Source organism: Populus trichocarpa, chromosome 14, assembly GCF_000002775.5.
Source record: "Populus trichocarpa isolate Nisqually-1 chromosome 14, P.trichocarpa_v4.1, whole genome shotgun sequence".
In the NCBI taxonomy this organism is placed as follows: domain Eukaryota; kingdom Viridiplantae; phylum Streptophyta; class Magnoliopsida; order Malpighiales; family Salicaceae; genus Populus; species Populus trichocarpa.
The window spans coordinates 9450294-9468814 of record NC_037298.2 but is presented as its reverse complement, the minus strand read 5'-3'; the positions used below and the strand labels follow the sequence as shown (position 1 = coordinate 9468814).

The window sequence follows — 18521 nt, the reverse complement described above, 5'->3', positions numbered from 1 at the left end:
ACTGCTTCGATTAATTATATCATTCTTGTGCCTTCATCTATTAAGTAGCTTGGGCCTCGAATTCTAAAGTAATAGCTTCATGGCATTCAACATGTCTGTCTTATTTCCAAGAACTGTTATTTATAAGCAAAAATAAGATTTAAAATTAGAGATAAATACATATTGAAATTTAAAAATGAACATGGACTTGATTAGATTAGTTGTTAATATATTGTGTTGATTTCTTCATAAATGTAGGTTATTTCTTAATTAATGTTCATAATTCATGAATTACTCATAATAATAGGTTCATGTGATTCATGTACTACGACATTTTAAAAACTAAAAGAATTATTAATCAAATAAGAATTTAATATTAAATATTTTTCATTAATCAAACTCAAGCCTGAACTCATCAGGCTATAAGTCCGTTGTCTAGTCCACAAAGCAATTTTAGGTTTGAAATTTTTATTATCCAAAGATTTTTTTAGAACAATTTTTCATTTATTTTCATTTGGTTTTTATAACATGTTATATTTTATGTTAAAGCACTTATGTTGGATTACAAATACAACATAACTTTAAACCTAAATGTGAGTGGACCTCACATATAATTTGACCTTAAAATATATATTATATGGATGTTTATGCACCAAATTGACCAAAAAATCATTAGGAAAACCAAATTCTCTTTCACTTGAACCAGTTTATTCACACTTATCCTTAGCCCTCATCAGCAATTAACATAATTTTGAAACAATCCATCCTTTATTTTCCAAAGAAATCCTTCTCTTTTCTTCAAGAAAGTTCTTTATGGATGGCTAACATGGACAAACCAGACAGGTTTTGACTAGGACTTGATTTGATCATAGTAAACATCAAAGAGTCGGGTTTTTATCAAGAAAAGTAAGAATTTTGACACTAGAGCGCAATCTATCGCACTTCTTTTCGAGGTAACAAAGAGGGATTACTTGACCTGGTTTGTTAAGGACCTCTTTGACAACCTTTGAGTGGAGTTTGTATCGCTCATCTCTCTCAATAATATGGTCTCGTTGAGGTCTTTACGCCACACAACTTTGAGGCTTGAAATGGGTTTGGAGTGGAGGTTGAATACTGGATTTATGATAGATTTTTTATGCAGCAAATGCTTAGTGCCAGTTAGTATTACAAATGGAGGAGGTTTTGAAAAGCATATCTACAAAATGTGACCATTCAAACCCAACTCAATTTATTTTTTTTCAATTCTATTCTTTAATATTAGATTATTTTGAAAATTATACTTTGTATTTTTTTATTTTCTTTATGCTGGGTTTTATTCTAGTCTCATTAATTTTTTTTTTAATTTCAACCTTCAATAATAGATCTATTGATAGTGGAGTTTTGTATATATTTTTTTTAATTGCTTTTTATGAAATTATCTTGATCTTATTAACCAGATTGCGGATTTAACAAGTTAACTTGGGTATACTCGTGTCTTTTTTTGTTTTTTCTAATTGATTTTTTTTACTCTTGAACATTGGATTGATTGAAAATTGGGCTTCATATGTTTTTTTATGGGGTTATCCCTATCTCTTGACATAGAGTCATGGATTTGGCAAGTTAACGTAGGTTGACTCGGTTCATTTTCTTTATTCTTTTTTAATTGAATATTTTTTTTTTCAATTTCACCCTCCAACAACTCAATCTTCTTTTATTTACTTAGTTTTTTTTTCAATCTCATCATTCAATATTAGATTTTTTTGAACTATATGAATTTTTTTCAATTTGCTTTCTGTGGAGTTTTTCTGGTTTCATAGATTTAGTTTTTTTATTATTATTACAACCTTCAACATTAGATCTATTAGAGATGGAACTTTGTAATCTTTCTATGAAGTTATCGTCGTTTCATGACATAGATAGTGGGTTTAACAAGTTTGCTCAAGTTGATATTTTTTGTTTTTTTTTTGTTTTTTTTTCGATTTCATCCTTCAACTTTGAATTGGTTGGAAATTAAGCTTTGCAATTTTTTTTATTTTTTTTTATGAGATTATCTCAATCTCGTGACCGGGGTAATTTTTTAAATTTAATATATTTTTTTAATTTCATCATTCAACATTGGATTGATTAGAAATTAATTTTCATAATTAATTTTATTTAACTTTTTATAGTATTACGACGGTTTTATAATCATGATCAAATATATAACAAATTAACTCAGGTCGATCCAATATATAAATATTATAATTTTTTTAAAAAAATATAATTCATTATACATTATATTTTATTTTCTTGATTATGAAATCATCCGACTCGCATGACAGTGCTTGAAAATAATCTAATAGCTATTAAAACTACAGGGCTAATTAAATTATTTTGTAAAGCCAAGAGAACGAAGCTAAATCCCAGCAGCTCCCATAGAAAGCGAGAGCCCTTCATGTCTAAATCTGGTGACACCTGACGGACGAAGCTCCTTAGCCACACCACGCAAACCAAAAGCAATATCCGGATCCACGAAAATTCCACACACACACACATATATAGATATATATAAATAAATAAATATTAGTACGGTCAAGGCGGTTAAATATTGTAGAGTGACTCCGTGTCAGAGACAGACTGGAATGCAATCGAACAACCTGTAATAAATAAAGGTGCAATTACAAACCTCAGATTAGTCTCTCAATTATTCACCATTTCTCAACTAGGTCCCCTAACTATTAAGCCTTCCAAATGAGTCAAAGAAGCATTAGATGTTCTCCAATTGAATCATCTCTTATATAATTGCTAGCGTTTTCCGTCTAAATTACATGTAATCATGCTCATTATAACACGAGAGGTTGTACTTTATATTATTATTTATTTAAAAATAAATAATATATATATATATATTATTTTTTATTTATTTTTATATATCTAACAAGTGAGGCCTTGAATAATCTTTAAGTATTTAGAGTCTTTTGTTAAGTGAAAGCAATTTTCATTTAATAAAATATAATTTATAAATATATCTTATTTATTTTTAAGATTTTTTTGTTAAATGAGGGCCTAGGTAATTTCTCAAGTGGCCCTTAACTTAAGCCGCCTCTGCTTTAATCAAGAAACATAAGGTGCCTTGAGGGTCTTGGCCTGGCGGTAGGAGGGGCTTGTCTCCTCCTGCTGCTCCTGGGTTCGAGTCCTCATGTGCACGCCTGTCACCCCCGCGGTGCCTTACATGCCCACTGGGTTTGCAGGGTGTTCAGTGGGTCGTGGGATTAGTCGTGGTGCGCGCAAGCTGGCCCGGACACCCACGAAAATCAAAAAAAAAAAAGAAACATAAGGTGCTTTTAAGGATCTAATTAAAAAACATAATATTTGGGTATTACATTGAGGATACTTTCATAGTAAGAGGACTAATTTGATATTTTCTATTTAATTCGATAGTCAGGACTTATTCTCCCTATAAAAAAGCTAACATACAGTCAACAACAATACCCAAAGCCAATCTCTCTCTCTTCTCTTCTCCCCTAAGTAAACCACACCACCTTAGCCTCTCCCTCTTTGTCTCTCTCTGTGTACCGTCCAGTTCGAAATCGCAAGGTCTGTGCTTTTGTTATAATCATGATTAAATTCAATTGAATTAACTGAATTATGAGATTATAGTCGTTGTTGGTTCTTTTTAACAAGGCGGAAGAACATTAGGGTTTCTATGTTTTATTATTTTGTTGTTAACGTTGGGTGTTTTACTTTGAATTGATATTTTTTCTTCTTTCTTTTTTACTCGCAGATTATTGCTGTTTAATAATAGTAATATTATGGGTTTCAGTACAGTTTATAAATGCTTGACGGACGTGTTTCCTCAGGTATCTACACTATAACTCTCATCTCTTATTATTGCGGGGTGTAATTGCCCCATACCGTGTGGATTTTTTTTGTGATCGTGCGAAATGGTTGTGATTAAGGCTTTGTTTTTGTTGATGACTGTAATTTCTAATTGTTTTGAAGTTGTGTAATGTTTTAATCATAAATCGAAAATCCCATTTATGTCAAGCATCAAGAGTTTCACTTAAGTTTGATAATTGAATTTTTTTCCTTTTTGGGTTAAGTCTCCAATATTTAATAATGCTCTGTCTATGTTAATTAGAAGGGTGTCTATTTTTTACTCCTTTATTATTATTGTTATTGTTTCCGAGTGAGGCGTTTGGTTTAAATTCATTCACCTGCTCAGGTTGATGCACGAATTCTGAAGGCAGTTGCCATTGAACATTCAAAAGATGCCGATATTGCTGCTGAAGTTGTTCTTTCAGAGGTTATTCCTTCACTTTCCAGGCATTCTGCAGCTCCTAGTCCTCCCTGTGAGGATACCAGCCCAAGTCTTCCATTAGATGGACAAAGTAATATTTGAGCCCCTCATATCCCTTTAACAAATATTTAACTGTTTATCCAAATAAAATTGGTTCCTTTATTTTTCGGTACTTCTTTTTTCAATTCAATAATGAAATTGTGACTTATCGAACATCTTGATGTGCAGCCGAACAAGAGGAAGAAACTGGGCTGAGGCATCGGCAGGTTAGTTTGGTGAAAAGTGTGAGATCTTCTGAACCAGGATTGATAGCCGAAGAAGATGATGGGAAAACTGAGTTAACAAGTGGTGTCAATGATGGTGATTCAACCCATCAAGAAAATAGGCAGGATCAACCTATAGTTGTACCTTCTGGTGCAAATGCTGACACCAATCAGTTGCAAGGGCATATTGAAAGTGAGGAATTGGTTCCTTTATTTTTCAGTACTTCTTTTTTCAATTCAATAATGAAATTGTGACTTATCGAACATCTTGATGTGCAGCCGAACAAGAGGAAGAAACTGGGCTGAGGCATCGGCAGGTTAGTTTGGTGAAAAGTGTGAGATCTTCTGAACCAGGATTGATAGCCGAAGAAGATGATGGGAAAACTGAGTTAACAGGTGGTGTCAATGATGGTGATTCAACCCATCAAGAAATTAGACAGGATCAACCTGTAGTTGTACCTTCTGGTGCAAATGCTGACACCAATCAGTTGCAAGGGCATATTGAAAGTGATGAATTGATACTGCTGGGAAAGCCCCAACACCAAGAAGGCATTTCGCAGCCTGGGTCAAGTCAGACTCTGATACTAGTGTCAAATGATTTGCTGCTGGGAGTTAATGCTGAAAATATGAATTCCAAGCAATATAGACAAATTGAACTTCTTGAAGAGATTGTCGAAGCTGCTAAAGACAACAAGGTATTGTTGGCTTTGATTTTTTTTTCTTGGTTTTGAATCTCAAATTATTGACATTGGAACATATTTGTACAATATACATCCACTAATCATGGAGATTATTTATTATTTCTTGTTGCTTTAGTTGTATTTAAAACAGTTCATTGTGTTATATTCTTTTGCTCTTGTTTAATTTAGTTGATCAAATTCACTAAACATATAGCTTTATAATTTACATAAAGTTTGAAGATTTTTCTTTATGCGGGTTGGAGATAGAGTGAGATTTGTATTTCTTTGACTGTACAGTTCCTAATCAATTTAATTGCACTCTTTCGTTTTTTAACTTGATACAGAAAACCTTGTTTTCGGCAATGGAGTCAGTTATGAACATGATGAAAGAGGTTGAACTTCAAGAGATATCTGCAGAACAAGCTAAAGAGGAGGCTGCTAGGGGAGGTTTGGACATTCTAGTCGAGGTGGAGAAACTCAAACAGATGCTGGTACATGCGAAAGAGGCAAATGACATGGTAGGAAAATTGTAATACTGTATTTAATCACTGGTTGTGGATTATGCTCATTTAATTTTGAATGTGTTTGTCCTTTTTTTTTCTTTTTTTCTTTTTTATGATCGTTTGCTTTTGTAGCATGCTGGAGAAGTTTATGGGGAGAAGGCAATCCTAGCTACTGAAGTGAGGGAGTTGCAGGCTCGACTACTTAGCTTATCAGATGAAAGAGATAATGCTCTTGCTATTCTTGATGAGGTATTGTCCTTATAATTTAATGGCTTATTTTTTATTTAAATGTCTCACATAATGTATCCCCTTGAAATCTCGTTGAGGAAGTATTCTATTATAACTTCACAACACCTTTTTCTTTCCCTGTCAGTGCCTACATGTTGAACTGTAGTTATTCTTCTTTCCATTATTTTATGAAGGCTCTTGGATGACTAATGTATTTTAAGTGAGAGAATGCATCATCTGTAGTCCTTATTGTTGCTAACCTGAACAAAAATTATGTATAGATGCGCCAAACCCTCGAATCACGACTAGCTGCAGCAGAGGAGCTAAGGAAAACAGCTGAGTTAGAGAAGCTGGAAAAGGAGGAGACTGCACGAAATGCTCTTGCCGAGCAAGAAATCATAATGGAGAAGGTGGTGCAAGAGTCAAAAATTCTACAAAAGGAGGCGGAGGAGAATGCTAAGGTAGCAACGCATTGCCCACTATCACTCATAGTATTCTTAGGGTCTCTTGTCAAATTAAACAATAACTATTTGTTACTAATCCTTCTAATTTTGATATTTTGCAGCTGCAGGAGTTTCTTATGGACCGTGGTTGTGTTGTTGATACATTGCAGTAAGTCTTCCTCTGATTATTTTGATTAAGTTCTGCATTTTATATTTTGCTCTTTCCTGGTGACCTGAATTTACTGAATCTGATTTCTTTTGCTGCTTATCTTTAAACTCAAGGTTTTCCATTAGTAATAGGTTTTTCGTTGGTAATAATGGTATCTCAAGGTTGCATATTTGTTGTAGTTCTTGCAAATCACCTCCTGTCATTTATCCTGCTATTGCTTTTTTCATTCATCATTTTGTCTGTCTTGCAAATTAATTTCTTTGTAGGACAAAATTAACTTTTCTGCTAATTCTTAGTTGATGCCTCATGAGAACCATCATTTTTGAGGGATCTTGAAATGATTTAAGTGATGATAATATACTTTGTAAACCGCATTTTTGCAGAGGAGAAATATCTGTTATCTGTCAGGATGTGAGACTGCTGAAAGAGAGATTCGATGAGCGTGTACCATTGAGTAAATCTGTTTCTTCAAGCCAGACTAGTTGCATTTTAGCCTCGTCAGGTTCATCCATTAAAAGCATGGCATCCAATCTGGCCGCTGAAACAGGCGAGACATCTGAGCTTCCAAAAGAGCCAATCCTTGCTTGCTCAGTGGAAAGGGATTTCTCTAATGAGAAACAGCTTTTGGATGATGGATGGGATTTCGTGGAAGAGTGACCGAGAAACATAAAGGAGCCCTTGTAAATAGTTGAATAAAGTCAACAGTTGCAGTCTATAGTTATTTTATATCAACATTGGTGGTTATGATTTTAGACTGCTAGGTTATCTTATCATTCTCTCGCTTACAGCCAATGTTGATTTCTATACAATCCATCTCGTTATGGTTGTAAGAATTTGAATATATTTTCAGAGCAACTCATATTTTCGGCGGTAGAAGCAACCATTAATCAAAGTTCAGGGAAGTTTCTAAGGATTCCAGATTTGTTGAGAAGGAAATTAAGAGAGCATCATCGAAGCTAGAATTTAATTCATAGGCAAATTGATAAATTAGAAGCAATAAGTATGGCTTGATAATGATGTATTCCTGCATTGTTCCCTCGAATAAAAAATAGGCAATTACATGGATTGAGGGTTCAAGCTGACCAAGACTATCGGGATCAATTGGTTCAGTGATTCTCTCAGTTTATGCTCCTGATCTATTCTCAGCCATCGGGTGCTAGATTCCTTGTAGAACGAATATATCGTCCTCTAATTCAATTTACAGAAACCCACTGAACATAGAGAAACTCCAGTTGACGCAGGATAATAGGATCCCACCTTCAAACAACCTTACAAGGTTCCAGGAAGTGGATGATGTCGGAAATAGATTTAAACTAGTATGAGTTCATTAGTCAACTCAATGGTCTTTTGTTTCTTTCTTTCATACATTTGTACACCAAGACATATCCGGATTCTAACCTCTGTGTATTGTTAACAAAAAAAAAAAAACAGAAGAAGAACTACGTTAACTATTTGGACTCTGTATAAACTCTACATGACAGAGAACCCACAATTTCCAGCCCCTTACTTAGCCGTAGCGAAGTTACTGCTTAGTAATTGAGGATCAAACCCCAACCCAACAACACTGGACACTGATTGAGCCTCCATTGCCTGATGCAAGCTCGCCCATCAATCCATCAAAGATTTAGCAGAACTCTAGTCATGCCAACATAGAAGCATCACGGTGCATCTCCATATTATGTAAAGCCGTGTTCTTTGCTCTCTGATTTGCTTTGAACACCTCTGCCACGACCTCAGCTTCATGCTTCTCATTGACAATGCATCTGCTGCCATCTTAGAGCTTAATTAGGCAAGGAAGTGTAATTGCTGAAGGTAAGTAAAGCGAGCACTTGGATTTTGGTTTCTTGTGCAGTAGAAGTGGTGGTTTGAACTTGAAGGGCTCTCATGGATCTTTAGGCCTTTATATAGAGAGATTTGGAATGGAAGATATGTGAGTGACAAATATGTGGTGATAGACGAATGTTGGACTGCGTTCAGGGCAATGGGCCAGGTGTTGCTGTTGATGTAAATATGACAAAGAATACTTACTACCTTGTCTCCTTTGCCCAACACAGTGTGATACGGACTTGAAGAGATACGAGAGACACAGTAATAAAATGTTGTTTTTTAAAATATTTTTTTATTTTATTTTTTAATATTAATTTGTTTGATAATTAATTTTTATTAATTTGTTTTTGATGGAACTATCTAAATATCATGAACAAGTTGTAGATTTGACATGCTAATTTAGATAGGCTCGAATCATAATTTTTTTCTTTTTTTTCTTTGCCAATTTCTTTATTGTCGTTATGCTTTTTTCGTACTTATATTATCTAAACTATAAAAGTTTATTACACTCAGTCAAGTCAATAACTCGAGTCTCAGTTTTTTTTTTTGGAAATACTCTCGTCGCCTTAGCATTATCTAGTGAATAATTGTTCCTCTGCATCCGAAAAATTAGGGAACCGTGAATGGGAAATACACTTTATTTTCTAGATTTTTCTTTTTTAAAATTTAATCCTTATAATTTTATATTTTTAAGTTTCAGTTCTCAAACTTTATTTTCATCTCTTTTCAGTTAATAAGTTATAAGAGATGATAGAGAAAATTAGGACCATAAAATAATTAATCTTAGTACTAAATACTAATTGGTTTATTTTGGAGAGAGAATTCAATGGTAGTAAAAATACTAGAAAAATTAGACCAGGATTTTTATTTTTATTCGAATTGATTTTTTAATTTTAGGGTGATTTGAGGATGTTTTGAGATTAAAATGGGATTATTGAAGTTAGTACCATAAAAAACCAATCATTTTAAAATTTATTTAAGTTTTTAAAATGATTAATGGGTTGAGTCCCATCTTTTTTTTTTAATTCTATCATCCAATTTTTTTCTCTCGACTAAACTCTTTTTTTTTAAATTTTATCATTTAATATTTATTTAATTTTAAATAAATTTTTATAATTTATTTTTATTTATTTTATATAAAATTATTATAATCTCAAACAAATATCCCCAAACATATTAATTGCACGGCAAATTCATATTTCAACTAAGCCATGTTTTCATATTTGTTGATTACGGAGCGCATATATATATATATATATATATATATATATATATAAAAGACGGTAATTGACATTTTCTGGATTATGTTTTTTTAACCTAACTTAGTCTGGAAATGAAGCATTATTAGTATTTTTTTTAGTAAATGTATGTAATTGTTAGTAAATAATTGAAACTAATTAGTGATAAATTAGACTTTTTTATTTATTTTTAATTAAATTCTTAAAGGGAATCAACTGAGCATATTTAATTTTGTGTGTCTCAAAATTAGATTCTTGAAAAAAGTAAAGAAATTATTTAATTGTTATAGATAAAAAAAAAATCGTCATTAGAGAAATAAAATTTAATAAGGAAATCATATATATAAATAAAGTTGTCTTTCTTTTATATATAGCTATGAATCATATAAATTGAAAGTATATATTATGAAATTACGAACACTATCCAAAAAATTGATGACTTGACATATAAACCACTATGTTTAAGAAAACATTATAAGTAATCCTGAGGGGTGTAGTTTATTGGTCAGGCTCTAGATTTGCTCTCTAAAGATCATCAGTTCGAGTCTCACAAACTTTAGGGTCACTGGAGGTTTACATGGTCGCTAACTTCAAGGCTCGTAGGATTAGTCGAGGTAAGCGCAAGCTGACCCAAACACCCACGTTAATAATAAATAAATAAATAACACTATAATTAACTCCTTTTATATCCAAAATGTCGTTGTTGATTTTAAAATCACCCCTTTAATGTACAAAGGATAATTTTGAAAATTGTTTTTTAAAATGTCTGTAATTTAAGGATATCACAAAGAATTATACTTAACCTATAAATCATAAGATTAAGAAAGGTAATTGAATCTTGAACAACATAAAGTTACCTCGAAAACAAATTAACCAACACTGGAGTAACTATTTTTCCACATAAACTAGCTAGCTAGCACCCACAAGAAGAACCTAAAATCAATTTATTACCACATGTGAAGCATGTCGGATGCCTGGCCATGGTTTTTAACGAAGTAAATATATAAATCGAATCGAATCGAATCAAGGATTCCCGTTCTTAGCAATTATTATTATTAATCCCGTAATATTCCTCATGTCAAATAGACTGAAAAGGATAAAAGGATAACCACAATTCACATCCTAGCTACTCAAATATTAATAGCTCGTGGTTGTTTTATTTTTTAAAATAATTTTTATTTAAAAATAAATAAAATTATTTTTAATATCACGTAAATAATCTAAAAAAAAATTAATTAACAAGTTACTGTATACAAATAACCATTGAGATATCTATCAACGGGACCAACCGTATCCTCACTACGCTCCACAATCACGTGCACCATGTCTAGCTAACTTAAAACCCATGCACCTAGTCCTCCTCAAGCCGACATGCCGGGCAGTTATCATTGCCGGCCGTGAGAAATCAGTTCAAACCTCGAAGTCAATCATAACGTGCCTCTTGTTCTATTTCTTTGCTTTATCTTCATGGGGGCACAGAGGGGGTGTTACTTCGTTGTCCAGAAATAACCTTACATAGACCCTATGGTAACAGTCATAACTCAGATGGGGCCAACCTGTTCGGAGTTTGTGAATCGAGACGGTGACAAGTGTTCTGTTGGGTCATCCTTTCTGGGATCTGACCTAACTGGGCCATGTCCACGTTCTAAAGCTTGTCCTTATTCCTCATGTTGTGATAAGGTTAGGCGAATAGGGAAGGAGCAACCTTATCTCATTGAGGATGAAGGCGAAGGCCTGTCTAGTGACACAAATTATGTGGCAAAGTTCTTGCTATGTAGCTACAAATTAACTAGTTTTATGGAAGCTGACAGCCAATGATCATTCTTCCTTTGGACGGAATGATGAAAAACCAGACAATTAATGGAATGGTAATGGTAATGGCCGGAGTTGAGGGGGATTTTTTTCTCTTACCCTTCTGAATCAGAAAATTAATCTCAACCCTTCACCCGTGAGTTGTTGTATCCGCCCGGAAATGTCCATCGGGAATCTAACCCACCGGTTTCATATTCCTTCACCTATATGATAGAAAAGCCATGAAGATGAAGAGGGAAATATAAACGTGGGAAGTCGCATCAACTTATTGCTGGCAACAAAGTGTCTGAACTACCTACGTCCTGTGGCTGCACATGTTGCATCTAACTCGATAAAAATCCAACCTGTCGGGTGGATTTTTATTGTGTCATGTGACTTGAAAGGAAATTCTTGATTGCCCATCTCATGATTCTTGATTGTATTGCCCATCTCTACCTACTTGATTGTATTACATAAATCCAACCTGCAGTTTTTTTTAGCACATTTTAAAACAAACGGTAAAGTAACTCAATGAAGAAAATATTTGTAGATACCATATACTACTCTTATCTTGCAATTATTATTTGTCACACACGAGTAGTAAATGGCAAATGTAAAGATCACTCATCTCTCTCTAGGCTGAGATCACCACCCCGACCCCCTTCTTTCTCCACAATAGCTCTACTAATTTTTGGTCAAAACAATCATCATCGGTCATCATCGTCACCCACATTTTATACTTAGATGTATATTAAATATTTTTTCTCTATCAGTTTGATTTAATTTATGCTAATATATGTTAATTTAATTTCATACAATGTTAAGGTTTTGAATTAGAGATTTTAAAAAAAAATTAGAGTTTTTTTAATTAGGTTAATTAGATAAAATTTGAGTAGATGATTAGGTTATTTTGTTAAATAATCAATGATTTTTTGTTGTTGTTGATTGTGAATTAACAAAAATATTTTGTTAGAGTTAGTGTTGATTTATGTTAAATTATAGATTGTACTGAATTATATATAAAATAAGATAATTGCCTATGAAATACATGGATTTAATTGATAATTTTGTTATAGTAGTGAAATTTGATGAATGTAGATGTTCGACGATTAATTTGATGAATATTGATTTTAGCTAATTATGTTATCGTTATGTTTTTGTTAATAAATTATACACTTTAATTAACCTTAAGATATTAATAAATTAGAATTTATACACTTTAATTAACTCCAAGTTATTAATAAATTAGAATTGTGTTTTGTTGTATTGTTTGATAAAACATTTGGTAATTTAAGAATATTATGCTTCCATGATGATATCATTATCAATACTGACAATGATATCATTTACAATGGAGAAAGTCATGAGTTTCTAACCGCTACATTAGACATGTCCCTTTAACGAGTTATTTAACATCTATAATATTATGATCAACTTAGTTAAAATATGTTTGAAATAGAAATTGAAATTACTTTGAGGACGTTGCAAACCGGGGTCGATTAAGCTCAAATGATGAAATTGAAAAAAAAATCAATTAAAAAAAGATAAAACAAAAAAACTTAAGTCAACCCGGCTAACCAACAGAACTTTAAAAAAAAACTCAAGTCAACCTAGCTAACCCACAAAACTTGATAGTCAAATAATGAGATCATAATAACCTTATAGAAAGCAAATAAAAAATTTAATCATGAAGCTCAATTCTCAATCAACTCAATGTTGAAAGATAAAGTTGAGAAAAAATTACTTCAAAAAAAAAAATAATAACCTGAGTTAACATGGCTAACCCACAAAACTCATAGCCTGGATCATGAGACTAGAAAATTTTGTACAAAGAAAATCAAAATAAATTATAAAATTCAATATTAAAAAAAAATCTTAAAGACCAAAGTGAAAAAAAACCTTCATTTTTTAGTGTTCATTAATTCATTGAAAAGCCAATCACTTTTAGTATATGTTAAATAATGTTAAACGTATTAAATGTTTATTGGTACACAATGGCCAAGTGCCGAACCCATATATTTTGAGCATCGATATAACGGAGATGGCCTTTAATACTATTACATTTGAATAAAATAGCAAATTCAGTAGCTAACAATGCCTGCAACACCTGATAAACAGTAATATGTTAGAAGCTCAAATTGATGCTCCGTTGCACACCAAAATCTGCAGATCCCATGGTCACCTAACCATAAAGCCCAGTCTCTCGCGTATAAAAATACTAGCTCAAGGCCATTTGACAGTCAAGATGATTTCTTTTGCAAGTAAACTAACAACTGGAAGTTTAAACCGCCATTTAACAAAGCAAACACTACACAATCCATTTTGTGATCCGTGGAGAAAGTAGGTGCTCAAATTGTGTGAATTACATTAGTAATCATTTGTGATAGACTGCCTGATTCTGTAATCCAAGTTCTTTACATGCGAGCAACCTTTTTGATGAAACACAGATAGCAAATATTTTTCTATTTATTCCAAAATATAGACATGAGAACAACCAAGCAAGCAAGGGCTAGTTTCTCACAAAATAAAAAAATAAAAACAATAAAAGTTTTAATTATAGTTTATATGTTTAAGTAACCATGGCTTGATTGATATACATGCTGTTTTTTAATCTCTCTCTTGCAAGTCACATCTCTCCCAGTGCTTTCTTGATATCAGCCTGTTCCCAAAAAACAAAGCAAAACTGAGTGTGAATTTTATGAATAACATGTTTGCTAGAGAGAGAGGGAGGGAGGGAGGGAGGGAGGAACCTCAATGGCCATAGGAGCAGTGATTGTGCTATAGCGACCAAGGACATGCCCGTCCTTGTCAACCAAGAACTTGGTAAAATTCCACTTTATCCTATTTCCCAGAAATCCAGGTTTACTTGCCTTGAGGAACTTGTATACAGGTGCAGCATTTGGTCCATTAACACGAACCTAGATGCAGCAGAGAGTTGAGAATCTAGTATTAAATAAGTACGTTCCAAAGAGCAAAATCAACTACTTCTAACTGAAGATCCATAGTTGGTAAGCTGTATAATTTATGGTCACATGAAAAGCACAGTTAAGTATCTCTCACAAATATGATGATTGACAAGCAATCACTTAGACATCAGGTTTAAAATCTTATAAAATCAGAAATGGACTTCTTGAATGCCAACACAATCCATGAATTCTACTTCAACTAGCATATTCATTTTCCTTTTTGAATTTGTCGTCTTTTACTGCATCCTACACATTCTAGCAATTCTAGATAACTGTAAATTGCTACTATACCCAACACAATCCATGAATTCTACTTCAACTAGCATATTCATTTTCCTTTTTGAATTTGTCGTCTTTTACTGCATCCTACACATTCTAGCGATTCTAGATAACTGTAAATTGCTACTATACTAACCCTTGTAACTTCTGATATTGACAAAGATTAACAGCCTATACAATAAAAACATGCTCCTAATTTCTTAACATGACCCTTGTACAAATCTTGAATTCACCGAACTTCAGGAGAAAAAAAAAATCTAATTACTGATTAAACATCTATGTATGTCTAATTTAAAGTGTCAAAACAAGTATTTCCCAATATTTTCAGTTCCACTTTTTGTCACTTGATGGAGTATTGTAGACCACATATCTTTGCGCCTCTCAAAGAACCAAAACATGACAAGGATGTAAGTGCAGCAGTTCAGCTTTAAACCCCTTCCATTACCAGCCCATTTTTCTCAAATGGTAAACAAATGCAGGCAGAAGTTCCGTGATCAATTTAATTTGCAACCTATACACTGTAAAAGGTTTCCATGTCCCAATAAATGCCAACCAAGGGCCATCCAATTCAGTGCATGGGATGAAGTCGGGAATTCAGAAATACCCCTATTGAAAATATCATTAAAAATAAAAATAAAATGCTTGTTTCTTGGGTGAATCAGCTCTCAGCTCTCCACTCAAACATATGGCCACTTGCCTCCCACAGAACCTCTCAAGGGTGCTTCCCAACAAGGAAGTAGCAGAATTGACCAATTCACTTCCAAATCAATATCTCTTCATCATTGGCCACTGGCCAACCCCATTTCTAATGCATTTAGACTCTAGGCTCACATTCAATCTGCTAATACTGGGACAGGCGCTTCCACATCAAACAATACCATGCGCCCCTGCAGTCTAGAGTCGTCAGCGTCTCCTTATGAAATACAGTGATTCCTAAGTCTTTCATAATGGCCTTAGTGGTAGAGAAAGTTAAAGACCTTCTACCTCTGTAGTGGTATGAAAAAGTAGTGTTTGCTAAGCTTGCCTCTGATCTATATGGAATTCATAGATCTTCATTAACTCTCAATAGATAGCTAAACCAGCTGCAATCAATCGCATAAACAGTAATTTCTAGGAAGCAAAATAACTTAACCTAAGAGAGAATGCATTGGTAAAAAAGAGTTATAACAATCTTTTACAGAAATGAATGAACTTCTAGCATCATCTTATAACCAGATAGAAGATAATCACAGGCACTTGAGATCAACTTAGAAGGCAGCATTAACTACCTTCGTTGATCAACAAGTAGCAACATAATGCAAAAGACTAGCTAAAAATTTGGAGAATATAGTGCCAAATGTTCCACTCCGGTCCCTCTGGTCTAATGTCAACCCATGCATTTAAATAGCCAATGAACCTACGGCACCACTGTTGTGGGAGAAATAACGATTAGCCATGTTGGCCACAACAAATCTTCTTTTGGGGATAAATAGGAAAATTAAATATAAAAAAAGGGCTCCATTTAGGCCTGTTAGAAATTAAACTGGGTGGATTGTAACTGCAACAATGCGCTTAACACAAGGACATGGCAACTGCATGGAGCGAAATGGACATTTGGCAAACTAGAAGGGGTGAAATGTCGAGAACAACTATGGAGGAGATAACATCCTACTGCAATAACAAGTCCAAGTCCATTCATTACCTTGTGGAAAATTGGATAGTCAGCCTTGTACCTAGTACAAGCAAAGTTTTGAGCATCCTCGCTTGTCCCAGGCTCTTGATTCAAAAACTGGTTACATGGAAACGCCAAGATTTCCAAACCTGACAGCATCACAAGACATTAAATCATTTTATTTTATTTTTCATCACAGCAGCTTTCTCCACACAAAAAAAAAATCTGGGTGAAAACATAGCATTAATTTAGAAACACAAACCTTTGTCCTTGTAATTTTTATAAAGATCAGTCAACTGGGTGTAATTTGAATCTGTAAATCCACTGTTCCAAACAACAAGAAGAAATCAATAATGAAGTTTCGAGTAATTCCATTCCCTAGAAGACGAAGAACAAAAAAGAAACAAAAACAAACCATTTAGAGGCGACGTTAACCACAAGAAGAACCTTCCCTTTATAGATACCAAGGTTCACGTCCTGACCTCTGTTATCCTGAAAGTAATTCACATCAAAATTTATTATTATTTTTTAAAAAGAAACCCATGAATCAACAAGCAATCAATCAATCTATAAACATAATATTTTATTTTATTACCTTGACAGTGAATTCATGGATTGATTTCTCTGGTACCGATGGAGAAGACCCCATTCCTCTTCACACACTCTCTCTCTCTCTCTCTCTCTCTCTCTCTCTCTCTGCCTCCGATGTTTATGTTTTGTTTGCAATTTTCTTCTTCTCTTTTTTTCATACTACAAATAAATAAATAATGGAATTTATTATGGTACGGTGAGTTGTTGGTTTGAAGAATTAAGTGGTCCAGAGTGGATTAAATAAATTATAGCAAATTTGTCTTTTTTCTTTTTTTAGTTTATTATTTTTAATAAATATGTAAGTAAGTTGGAATTTTGAACGGCGATAAGGAGAGTAAGCGCAAGAGCTGGATTGACATGAAAAAAAATGCAGTAGTTTTTTTCAAAAAAAAAATTTAAAATTGATATTTTTTTTAGTATTTTTTAATAATTTTGATGTGTTAATCTTAAAAATAAAAAATATTTATTTTAATATATTTTCAAGTGAAGAAGACTTTTAAAAAATATCATGTATTAAAATATCAAATATGCGTGAACTTAAAATATAAGGATAGAAGTCAATTATAATTATATTTTAAGATTTTTTATTCTAGTACTCGTTCGATTATTTATTAAACAGTTACCCAAATGCTCTCTTATTGAATTTGTTCTTACAACATTGTTGAACTCAATTAAACTTGTTAGGTTAACATGGTGACCCAATAACTTGGTCTTTACAATAGGTCGGGTTTCAAAGTAAACTGGGTAGGAGTTAATTCAGTGTAACCTAGCCAACATAGTAGGTACACCCGCGACTTGATTGATTGAACCAACACCACGTTTGTTTTTATTTAAAAAAAAACAATGTTGATTTGATTTATTTATTTTTAAATATTGGAACAACGATGTTTTGGATCAACAATGGTCAAATTATGTTAACCTACCCAACCCGTGACTTAAATCATGGTCCTGATCGGGTTTAATAACCTTGCTTTTTAGAATCTATTTTTTATTTAATTAAAAGATTATAAAAATATATATTTACATGCAAGACAACAAATAAAATTATTAAGTAGAAATGTATTTAATTAATCTATCTCTCTAGAATATCATTGCGCTTCCTTTCTCTAAAAAAATACTTGTTTAAGCATATGAGAGTCCCAAAATATATAAATATGGACCTTTTATAGGTATCAGCTGCTAACCACGTTGGCCTACTAGGAACCGGGCACAAGCTATAAGCCATCTTGGCTAGAGAGAATGAATTAGATTATTAGAATCAAGAAATTAACTGATTACTTAACACATAAACCCTACTCCTAAGCCATTTGGATTTTTTAGAACATCATCAACTGGCGTCGTTTATGAGAATTATCAAAAAGCCATCAACTATTCTTTCAGAACTGGTTTTTTACATTCTTAATCACTATCAATGATAGACGATCATGATAAGCCTAAGATGGAACGTATCATGGACCTCCCTACAGCTATTAGCATAACTACTATATCTGAACATCAACAACTTTTCAATTAGGTTTGACTCCTCATTGAGCACCAATATATCAACCAAGAGAAGCTCCATGAGGCTATAAAATCACTCAACTAGGAGAATGGTGTGCATTCTTATGATTCTATTAATGGTACCAATTAAATTCCTACTAGGAATTTCTATTTTA

The 18521-nt window shown here is 33.1% G+C and overlaps 3 protein-coding genes across 5 annotated transcripts; 1 reads left to right on the top strand and 2 right to left on the bottom strand.

The window, feature by feature from the left end:
- Nucleotides 1–3407: 3407 nt before the first annotated feature.
- LOC7466279 (uncharacterized) lies at nucleotides 3408–7436 on the top strand. Of its 3 annotated transcripts, none has more exons than XM_052447039.1 (10): nucleotides 3408–3534; nucleotides 3722–3797; nucleotides 4163–4328; nucleotides 4466–4645; nucleotides 4960–5195; nucleotides 5525–5698; nucleotides 5816–5932; nucleotides 6193–6372; nucleotides 6477–6523; nucleotides 6907–7436. In XM_052447039.1, the coding sequence occupies exons 2-10, from the start codon at nucleotides 3750–3752 to the stop codon at nucleotides 7178–7180; spliced, it is 1422 nt and encodes a 473-aa protein (XP_052302999.1). In that variant the 5' UTR covers nucleotides 3408–3534; nucleotides 3722–3749; the 3' UTR covers nucleotides 7181–7436. The 3 variants fall into 3 exon arrangements, with proteins under 3 accessions (XP_052302999.1, XP_052302998.1, XP_024441214.1); XM_052447038.1 differs by having other exon boundaries at nucleotides 4466–4693; nucleotides 4780–5195; XM_024585446.2 differs by lacking the exon at nucleotides 4466–4645 and having other exon boundaries at nucleotides 4780–5195.
- A 506-nt stretch (nucleotides 7437–7942) lies between these two features.
- Nucleotides 7943–8466, bottom strand: LOC7466278 (small polypeptide DEVIL 14). The gene has a single exon (XM_024585447.2). The coding sequence runs from the start codon at nucleotides 8294–8296 to the stop codon at nucleotides 8159–8161; it is 138 nt and encodes a 45-aa protein (XP_024441215.1). The 5' UTR covers nucleotides 8297–8466; the 3' UTR covers nucleotides 7943–8158.
- Nucleotides 8467–13827: 5361 nt separating this feature from the next.
- On the bottom strand, nucleotides 13828–17041 carry LOC7466277 (probable glutathione peroxidase 4). Its single transcript, XM_002320356.4, has 6 exons — nucleotides 16871–17041; nucleotides 16691–16767; nucleotides 16538–16599; nucleotides 16306–16424; nucleotides 14130–14297; nucleotides 13828–14038 (listed from the first exon to the last, which is right to left on the bottom strand). The coding sequence occupies exons 1-6, from the start codon at nucleotides 16922–16924 to the stop codon at nucleotides 14006–14008; spliced, it is 513 nt and encodes a 170-aa protein (XP_002320392.1). The 5' UTR covers nucleotides 16925–17041; the 3' UTR covers nucleotides 13828–14005.
- Between the last annotated feature and the right edge of the window lie 1480 nt (nucleotides 17042–18521).